The sequence below is a fragment of the Neophocaena asiaeorientalis genome, unplaced genomic scaffold (genome assembly GCF_003031525.2).
Source record: "Neophocaena asiaeorientalis asiaeorientalis breed wild unplaced genomic scaffold, Neophocaena_asiaeorientalis_V1.1 scaffold204, whole genome shotgun sequence".
Taxonomy (NCBI): Eukaryota; Metazoa; Chordata; class Mammalia; order Artiodactyla; family Phocoenidae; genus Neophocaena; species Neophocaena asiaeorientalis.
Genome location: NW_020173922.1, coordinates 5,681,288 through 5,691,787, shown reverse-complemented (window position 1 = coordinate 5,691,787; position 10,500 = coordinate 5,681,288). Strand labels below are relative to the sequence as shown.

At 46.5% G+C, this 10,500-nt stretch overlaps 2 protein-coding genes across 2 annotated transcripts; both read right to left on the bottom strand.

Annotated features, from left to right (window-relative positions):
* Nucleotides 1-1,725: 1,725 nt before the first annotated feature.
* LOC112404429 (protocadherin alpha-4-like) lies at nucleotides 1,726-4,149 on the bottom strand. Its single transcript, XM_024752422.1, has one exon. It carries the CDS (start codon nucleotides 4,147-4,149, stop codon nucleotides 1,726-1,728), a length of 2,424 nt encoding a protein of 807 aa, XP_024608190.1.
* Nucleotides 4,150-8,091: 3,942 nt separating this feature from the next.
* On the bottom strand, nucleotides 8,092-10,500 carry LOC112404430 (protocadherin alpha-3-like). Its single transcript, XM_024752423.1, has one exon. It carries the CDS (start codon nucleotides 10,498-10,500, stop codon nucleotides 8,092-8,094), a length of 2,409 nt encoding a protein of 802 aa, XP_024608191.1.

The window sequence follows — 10,500 nt, the reverse complement described above, 5'->3', positions numbered from 1 at the left end:
TTGAATATCCTTGGGGAAAATTAATCTTGACCCCTATGTTCCAATAAAGACAAAAAATTCAAAATGGATTGTATATGTAATGTGACCAATTAAACAAAAGACACCACAAGAAATTATCTTCATGGAACAGGATCAAGAAGAAAAGAATGATAAGCTGAACTTAACTAAAATTAAAAATTTCTATTCACCAAAGGACAAAAGAACAAAAAGAGAAGTCACAGTGTAGAAGAGTGCAAAATCAAGAAAGGGGTTATATCCAGTATATGAAAATTTTCAAAAATCAGTAGATGAATACAACAGCATAGGAAAAATAGGTAGGAGACTTGAACAGCTACTGCACAAAATAGGATCTAAAAATGGCCAATAATAATAACACCAAAAGGTGTTCAACCTCAATTACAAATCAAGAAACATAAACACATCCAGCAAAACGGCAACAATATAAATAAACTAACAATGCCAAGTTGTGGAGATGAAGAAGAATAGGAATTCATACAGTGCTAGCATGAGTGTGAACAGGTAAAAGCATTTGGTGAAACTGATTGACATTATCAATTAAAGAAGAAGATATGTACATAGGTTATGTTCCACTAATCTCGATCCTAGCTAAATAATAGAGAAAAGTGTGTCCACGGACATTGAAAATGTTACAAATATATTGATGGCAGAAATATGTGAAATAGACATAAAGAGAAATAATGTAAAATTCTCAAGAGTGGAGCAAATAACTCACACCCTATTCATAAAACAAAGTACCAGAGAACATAATAAATTAAATGAACTCCAAGTACATATGGCAATATGGATTATTCCATACAATGGTGAATGATAAATATGAAGAACACACAAACACATGCACACACATAATACATTTTGTGCAATTCCATTTCGATAAAATTTAGGAAACAGGTCAAAATCATTTATAAAGTTAAAACTGTGGCTACATTTGGGAGAGAAAGAGGGGAAAGATATTTGGGAGGTGCATTTTAGTGGCTTCTGGAGTGGAGGTAATAGAAGTTTTCACTTCCAAGTAGCTGATAGAGCTATAATATTCATTCTGTGCACTTTTCAGTGTATTATGAGCAAATAACAAGAAAATGCTCTCTAAAAGCTGATTACAACTGAAAACAAGTAGGTGAAGATAGTAACCACAAAATTTATAACACTAATTATAATATGCATCGAATAAGAATAAAAACAAAACAACATGTATTGCCTTAGTGTCCTGTAATTCTAAAAGATTTTAGTTTAAAAAGGTATGTAAGAAGTAAACATTTAATTCAGAGAAATTTGGTTCTGAGAATTTTTTTAATTAAGAAGAAATTGATATAATTAAAGAATATGAGGGACTTCCCTGGTGGCTCAGTGGTTAAGAATCTGCCTGCCAGTGCGGCAAACACGGGTTGGAGCCTTGGTCCGGGAAGATCCCACATGCCACGGAGAAGGTAAGCCCGGTCGCCACAACTACTGAGCCTGTGCTCTACAGCCCAGTCGCCACAACTACTGAGCCCGTGTGCCACAACTACTGAAGCCCGCGTGCCTAGAGCCCGGGCTCCGCAACAAGAAGGCACCGCAATGAGAAGCTCGCGCACCGCAACGAAGAGTAGACCCCGCTAGCCGCAACTAGAGAAAGCCCGCGCGCAGAAGCGAAGACCAAATACAGCCAAAAATAAATAAATTTTTAAAAATTTAAGAATATGAGACTTCAGAGTAAATAAAGGATATTTATACACTAACCTTTGAAAGAGAATCCTCAGCTGCTGGCTGCTGATCCTCTCTGTCCCCAGAGTCAGGTACACTGGGGCTGAAGGCCATGAGATCTGCTTTGGGCGGTCCCTCCCCAGAGCACACCCTCTGCCGCCTCTGCTGCGAGTAAGACCAGCTCCCCACCGCGCTGGAGCACACCAGCGTGGGCTTCCCGGGCCCGCACGCGCCCTCGCTGGGCGGCGCCGAGCACCGCAGCGCCGTGTACAGCAGCAGCGTGAGCACCAACAGGCTGGACACCGCGCAGATGGCGATGATCAGGTACACGTTCACATCCACCAGAGCGGCCTCCGCGCCAGCGGCGCCCGTCGACGCCCGCGAAGAGGCCTTGGGCGCCTGGCCGCTGTCCTCCAGCGACAGCAGCACGGTGGCCGTGGCCGTCAGCGCCGGCTCGCCGTGGTCCTTCACCAGCACCAGCAGGCGCTGGCGCGGCGCGTCCGCCTCGTCCAGGGCGCGCGTCGTGCTGATCTCGCCCGTGTACAGCCCCACGCGGAACGGGCTGCGCGCGCCACCCGCCACCGGCTGCAGCTCGTACGACAGCCACGCGTTGTAGCCCGAGTCCGCGTCCACCGCGCGCACCTTCGCCACCACGTGGCCCGCGCCCACCGACCGCGCCACCAGCTGGCTCAGTGCGCCCGCCCCGACGCCCGTCCCGGGCAGCAGCAGCGCGGGCGCGTTGTCGTTCTCGTCCAGCACGAACACCTGCAGCGTCACGTTGCTGCCCAGAGGCGGCACGCCCGCGTCGCGCGCGCTCACCTGGAACTGCAGCAGCTCCAGCTCCTCGTGGTCCAGCGGCTGCAGCGCGTACACCTTGCCGCTCTCCGCGTGCACCGACACGTAGCTCGACAGCGCTCGCTCGCCCACCCGCCGCTCCACAAGCGAGTAGGACACCAGCGCGTTCTCCAGCGCGTCCGCGTCCCGAGCCGACACCGTGAAGATGTGGCAGCCGGGCGGGTTGTTCTCCTTCACGAACACCGTGTACTCGGGCTGCGCGAACGCGGGCGCGTTGTCGTTCACGTCGGCCACCTCCACGGACACGCTGGCTGTGGCTGACAGGGAAGGCGAGCCCCCGTCCCTCGCAGTCACCCCCACCTCATAGTTCGCCATACTCTCGCGATCCAAGGCGCTGTCCAGCACCAGCGAATAGTAATTCTTGAAGGTGGACACCAGCCTGAAGGGAACACTGGGCGACAGGGTGCAAGTCACTTGCCCATTGACACTGGAGTCGAGGTCGGACACACTTATCAAGGCGATGACGGTGCCCAGTGGAGCGTCTTCCCTAATTGGGAGGGACAAGGACTTGAATTCCATTACTGGGACATTATCGTTGGTGTCGCCAACTTCCACCATAACTGTACAATGGCCAGAAAGTGGGGGCTGCCCCTTATCAATGCCCTCTACAAGAATTTCATAGGATTTGCTTTCTTCAAAATCGATATATCCCTTTACCATAATTTCTCCAGTAATTGGATCTATGTAGAACTTGGATTTCACATTTGGTAAAATATCAGTTGAGAATGAATATGTAATATTCCCATTCAAGCCTTCGTCTAAATCTGAGGCGTTAAGTTTAATTACCAACGTTCCATTAGGAACATTTTCTAGTAATTTCACTTCATAGAGTGTTCTGTCGAAAGCTGGGGCGTTGTCGTTGGCGTCCAGCACTTTGACGAGTAACTGAACGGTGCCAGTTAGTTCAGGTTTGCCGCCATCAGAGGCGGTAAGCACTAAAAAAATCTCCGGGGCTTCTTCTCTGTCTAAAGGTTTCCTTAATACTAACCCAAGACGTTTTACTCGCTCTTCATAGGATGGTTTTTCCAGCGAGAAATACTCACTGGGGCTCAGTGTGTAAGTGAGAAGAGCGTTGGCCCCAATGTCTGCATCGGAGGCGCCCTCTAGTGGAAACCGAGAGTCAAGCGGCCTGGATTCAGCCATAAACAGATTCTTTTGTGTTCCCGGGAACACAGGAGGATTGTCGTTTATGTCCTTCACCTCCACCTCCACATGGAACACCTGCAGCGGCCGGTTCACGATCACCTCCAGGTGGATGCTGCACTCCACGCTCCGCCCGCACAGCTCCTCCCGGTCGATCCGAGAATTCACAAACAAAATGCCATTCTGCAGATTTACCTCCAGAAGGTCCCCGCGGCCTTTGGACGCCACCCGGAACAGGCGCGGCACCAGCTCCGCCAGCTCCAGCCCCAGGTCCTGGGCGATGCGGCCCACGAAGGTGCCATGTTTGGCCTCCTCCGGGACGGAGTAGCGGACCTGGCCGCTCCCGACCTTCCAGGTTGCAAGGAACAGAAGTGAGAGCAGCAAACGCCGGTATTCCTGGCCGATTCCCCAGGAAAACTCCATCTCAAGCCCGCAGTGCTTTTTTCTCATGAAGGGGGTCTTGTTTCAAAATGAAGAGATATCTCCTGACCGTTCAGTCCAGTCCCACTGCATCCTCCATTTTTCAGCATCTGGATGGTGGATGCAGCTTCTTTACAGTAAGAATAGGAGGGATTTTTTTTCTTTCTTTCTCGCTCTATCGGATCAATTTTATGGTACAGAGCGACATCATGTGGCTCCGAACTGTAAGTAACAGATTCTGGAAATGCATACTCTAAGTCTTAATTATTCTTTCATCCATTCCGCCTTTGGAGAATAGAATCTCATTTTGTACTACTGGGGTACACATTTTGCACCACTGATTTATTGTGATCCTTAGTTTCACCACAGGAGCAGCTTTCACTTCAGTGGAAATACTTTTTTCATAGAAGTTTTAAGTATTTACAGAGACCGAACTGTAGTTAACATAGCACTTTGCAAATATACAATTGGCAAAGTGTTGGTTAGGAAATTCATGACAGGTTTTGTGTGTGTGTGTGTTCCTGAGAGTGATGAAAGGTAGTTATTAATGATGACACACTCTTCATCATTGGATTTTACATTCCCGGTGTTGAAGATTTCAGAGAATTAAGCTCTAGGAAAACTCTGATCTCCAAAATAAGTCATTGAAAGAGAATTTCAAAAATGTTTGAAAAAGGAAGCAAAGACCATCAGCACTTAATTGAAAGTCTTCCTTGCTGTGGACAAGGAAGCTTTAACAAGGAAGTAGGATGTTTCGGTATATAATTTGTGTTGGGAAGTATTCCAGATAATTTTATTCAGTGGAACCTATTCACCTCCCATGAGCAAGATGGGTATTCTCATTTTGTCTCTTACAGTTTATAAACGCTTGCTTGTTCTCCAGGATCTAATATGCCTCAACTTGTATTCTCTCCTACAGCACTCACATATTTTAGTCAAAGTGGACAATTTCCTGCTTCCAATGACATTTTTCATGAAACAGATATACTCATTTCATTCCCTGCCTAAGTAATATCCATCATTTCCAAACTCTTCTCAAAGCAGTTTCCCCCATTATATAACAAGTTAAAACTTCCTTGACCAACAAAGACTTTCATGATTAAGCCAATTGGGCAGGCATCTTTATTTTCTTTTATACTATAGCATCTAGATAAAATCACTTGGGACATTTATTACATTAATTTCTCTTTTGTAGGCATTGGGGTATGTGTGTCTAATCCTCCATTTTTGAAGTATAAACTTTTAAAGAGAATATTTGTGTTATAATTGTTTAATAGCTCAGAATACTTACTGAATATCTGCTGAACATTTACCCTATAGAATGGTCTGGTTTTCTTCAATTGCTTAGTAAAATGCATTAAATTAAGGTGGTCATGCAGCTAGTTAAGAAATATGATATCTCAGCAACCTCTATAATTTTCCAGAGATACAAAAATATTTTCCTTAGACATTGCTCTACTTAAGATATATTTCAATTTCCACATTGAAAACCTGGATTTTAGCTTAGTTTTCATTCCAGTTCCTGGCAATCATGATCTTTGAGACATTAATAGTTCTAATGGTCAATAAAGAATTCCCAAATAATAGAGCATAATATATTTCCCTGACACACACAAAACAATATAGAAGGACATGATGGTAGCTATTTTAAAACTTTCCTTGACTTTTATGTTCATAAACCTCTTACTCCGTAGTTGTCTAAGACAAAAAAAAATCAATCTAGTGAAAATAGCTCTAGGCTCCCTTTCTACGAAAAGCCACATTGCCCCCCCATTTTTTCTGAATTAAAACATAAATCAAAGTAGTTTCACTGTTCCAGTACCCAAACTGCAGATTTGTGCAAAAGGATTAGTATCAAACACCCTGAAAGGAAGTGAAAAGGACTCCCTGTCCATTTACTTTATTTTGCAAGTAATTAAATGCATAGATGAGGTATGCGAAAGAATAGAAAGGATATTTGTTTGGGAGCTATTCACTATTTACCGGGTATACAGACAACACATCTCTAAAGGGAAAAACTCAAAAGTCTTTAAAATGTCTTATTAGCTGAGAATCATGTTAGTCAAGAAGTTGAAGAGGAGGACTTCCCTGGTTGCACAGTGGTTAAGAATCCGCCTGCCAATTCAGGGACACGGGTTCGGGCCCTGGTCCGGGGAGCAACTAAGCCTGTGCACCACAACTACTGAGGCTGCGCTCTAGACCCTGTGAGCCACAACTACGAAGCCCACGTGCCACAACTACTGAAGCCCCCATGTCTAGAGCACAGTGTGCTCCGCAACAAGAGAAGCCACCATAATGAGAAGCCTGCACACCGTAACAAAGAGTAGCCCCCACTCGCCGCAACTAGAGAAAGCCCATGCGCAGCAACAAAGACCCAACGCAGCCAAAAATAAATAAATAAAATTTAAAAATAAAACTATATGCCCATTTGTACTAAAAAAAAAAAATTGAAGAGGGGAGCTGGATTTGAAGACTGAAGTCCCACATCCTGGAAGACAAGAACTCTGGATGGCCCTATTATTCACAATAGGATGAAAATGATACCTAATAAAATAAATAGTGAACTGAGGTTAGACATGCTGTGGCTCATACTTGATGGACAGGAGGCCACAAAGGACAGTGCCAGAAAGAGGAAATGGAAGTGGAAAAAAGGAGGATTATGTATTTTATATGTTGGCCTATCCCACAATGTCATTGAGTATTAATCAGGTTTCACCAAGGAAACTTGAACAAAGAAGTAGGAAGTTGTAGTACATAACTTGTGTGGAAAAGTATTCCACACAATTAGAATGGAATACACCGGAGCAAGGTTGGTATCTTCATTTTTGTCTCTAATGGTTTAGAATACTTGCCCATTCTCCAGTCACTAACATACCTAAGCTTTGGTTTCCAGTGGCAAAGAAACTTCAATGGGTGACCAACTTTTTACTAGGGTAACTGACCAAATACCAAATAGGGGAATGAATGGAAAATAATTTCACTTCCAGTTATTTGGAACTTCGTACTTGCTACATGACACACATTAATAGGTTGGTATTCAGAGGAGGGTCACCAGTAATAACATTGACTTATTGAACTTTTTGGACATTAGCATCATTAATACTGCATGTAAAAGAGGTTAATAATAAATAAGTTTTGCTAATTGAATAGTTTCAAAATGAGATATACAGTATTTTTCTCTACACTGTTCAGATAGAAAATATTTCTTAACAAGATTAATAATATTCTTTCGAAAGCAATATTTTCTAAATTATGATATACTAAAGAGAGTATTAAAATTTCACTTCCTATTGAATGCTTACTAATAAAAAGTAGTGAGAAACAGAAGGGAGAAAATGATACAATTCTAAAAGCAATAAATTTATTATTCTAATTTTTTTTTACCCAATTGGAAAACTAGCAACAATACACAGTATTGCCAAATGTGAGCACAAAAATTAAAACAATCATGTTCAAGTAGAAAGAAGGAACTGAGAATACAGATAAATGGATAAGCGAGTAAAAGAGGCTCTATAGGAGACAACAGGCTTAATAAACTAATGTTTGAAACAGAATATGTAAAAGCATAATAAAAAGGAAGAGTGTCAGTGACATTTGGACTAACATCCAGTAGGAATTTCCAATAAAAAGTGTCATAAGTTACTGAAGCATTGTGCAGGTATTAGCATACCACAGTTTAAGTCAAATATTCTAATCAATTCAATTTACCCTGGAAAATATACTTAGTTTCTATCCAGATTTGTAGCAATAAAATAATTCTACAGCGACTTTTAAAAACCTGCAAGTATGGGTCTTACCATTTATTGCTGATTCGGTTCAAAGACATTAGTCATAAGAAATTCAAACACTTTAACCACAAAACCAATACCTTGAAAACTCTATTGACAGCAACAAGACTAATTAACTATTAAAATGTTTCCAAAGGAGTAGTAACGTTGAGAATTAAAAACAAAGACAGTTTTGAAAGGATTTTTAAAAGTTACTCACCTTAGCAGGAAGATCAACCTTCACATCCGTCTGCTCTTCTCTATCCCCACTAATGGGGCCCGGTGGAAGACAGGGGCTGAAGGCCATGAGGTCTGCCTTGGGCGGCCCCTCCCCAGAGCACACCCTCTGCCGCCTCTGCTGCGAGTAAGACCAGCTCCCCACCGCGCTGGAGCACTCCAGCGTGGGCTTCCCGGGCCCGCACGCGCCCTCGCTGGGCGGCGCCGAGCACCGCAGCGCCGTGTACAGCAGCAGCGTGAGCACCAACAGGCTGGACACCGCGCAGATGGCGATGATCAGGTACACGTTCACATCCACTAACGCCGTATCCGCACTCGCGGCGCCGGACGACGCCTGCGAAGAGGCCTTGGGCGCCTGGCCGCTGTCCTCCAGCGACAGCAGCACGGTGGCCGTGGCCGTCAGCGCCGGCTCGCCGTGGTCCTTCACCAGCACCAGCAGGCGCTGGCGCGGCGCGTCCACCTCGTCCAGGGCGCGCGTCGTGCTGATCTCGCCCGTGTACAGCCCCACGCGGAACGGGCTGCGCGCGCCACCCGCCACCGGCTGCAGCTCGTACGACAGCCACGCGTTGTAGCCCGAGTCCGCGTCCACCGCGCGCACCTTCGCCACCACGTGGCCCGCGCCCACCGACCGCGCCACCAGCTGGCTCAGCGCGCCCGCCCCGACGCCCGGCCCGGGCAGAAACAGCGCGGGCGCGTTGTCGTTCTCGTCCAGCACGAACACCTGCAGCGTCACGTTGCTGCCCAGAGGCGGCACGCCCGCGTCGCGCGCGCTCACCTGGAACTGCAGCAGCTCCAGCTCCTCGTGGTCCAGCGGCTGCAGCGCGTACACCTTGCCGCTCTCCGCGTGCACCGACACGTAGCTCGACAGCGCTCGCTCGCCCACCCGCCGCTCCACCAGCGAGTAGGACACCAGCGCGTTCTCCTGCGCGTCCGCGTCCCGCGCCGACACCGTGAAGATGTGGCAGCCGGGAGGGTTGTTCTCCTTCACGAACACTGTGTACTCGGGCTGCGCGAACGCGGGCGCGTTGTCGTTCACGTCGGCCACCTCCACGGACACGCTGGCTGTGGCCGACAGGGAAGGCGAGCCCCCGTCCCTCGCTGTCACCACCACCTCATAGTTCGCCATACTCTCGCGATCCAAGGCGCTGTCCAGCACCAGCGAATAGTAATTCTTGAAGGTGGACACCAGCTTGAAGGGTACATGATGAGTCAGGGTGCAGGTCACCTGCCCGTTGGCACCGGAATCGCCGTCAGAAACGCTGATCAGAGCGATTACCGTTCCTAGTGGAGCATCTTCTAATACAGGTAAAGAGAGTGATTTGACAACCAACTCAGGTACATTATCGTTGGTGTCCAAAATTTCCACTACAACCGTGCAGTGATCTGCCATTGGGGGATTTCCTTTATCTGTTGCTTCTACCTGGATTTCATATAACTTAGTGAACTCGAAATCTATGTTACCCTTTACACTGATGTATCCATTAACAGGGTCTATGTGGAATTTCGACAAAGTATCTGCTGACATGTCTGTATTGAAAGAATACACAATGTCCTTATTTATCCCTTCATCCAAATCAGAGGCGTTAACAGTCACTACTAGGGTACCGTTTGGTGCATTTTCAAATAATCTGACTTTGTAGATCGTGCTCTCAAACTCTGGGGCATTGTCGTTTACATCTACAACGGTGATCTTCAGTTGAATAGTACCAGTGAGTACTGGTTTCCCACCATCAACTGCTGTTATAAGTAAGTGATGCTCAGGAGTGACCTCTCGATCTAAAAGTTTTTTCAGCACAAGTCCAAGTGATTTAATTTCCACATAATTTCTTTTAACATCCAAGGTAAAATATTCATTGAAGTTAAGAGTGTAGGTCAATAGCGAATTAGCTCCGATATCTGCATCTGATGCGCCCTCTAGCGGAATCCGAGAACCAGGCGGCCGAGATTCATAAATAAACAAATTTTTTACTGCCATTGGAAAAACCGGCTGGTTGTCGTTAATGTCCTTCACCTCCACCTCCACATGGAACACCTGCAGCGGCCGGTCCACGATCACCTCCAGGTGGATGCTGCACTCCGCGCTCCGCCCGCACAGCTCCTCCCGGTCGATCCGAGAATTCACAAACAAAATGCCATTCTGCAGATTTACCTCCAGAAGGTCCCCGCGGCCTTTGGACGCCACCCGGAACAGGCGCGGCACCAGCTCCGCCAGCTCCAGCCCCAGGTCCTGGGCGATGCGGCCCACGAAGGTGCCGTGTTTGGCCTCCTCGGAGACAGAGTAATGGACCTGGCCGCTCCCTGCCTCCCAGAATAGGAGGTGCAGAACCGAAAGCAGTAGTCGCCAGACTCCCCGACCTTCTCTCCAGAAAAATACCAT

Coding starts and splice junctions, on each gene's coding strand:
- LOC112404429 (XM_024752422.1), bottom strand. CDS start 4,149: ATGAGAAAAAAGCACTGCGGGCTTGAGATGGAGTTTTCCTGGGGAATC.
- LOC112404430 (XM_024752423.1), bottom strand. CDS start 10,500: ATGGTATTTTTCTGGAGAGAAGGTCGGGGAGTCTGGCGACTACTGCTT.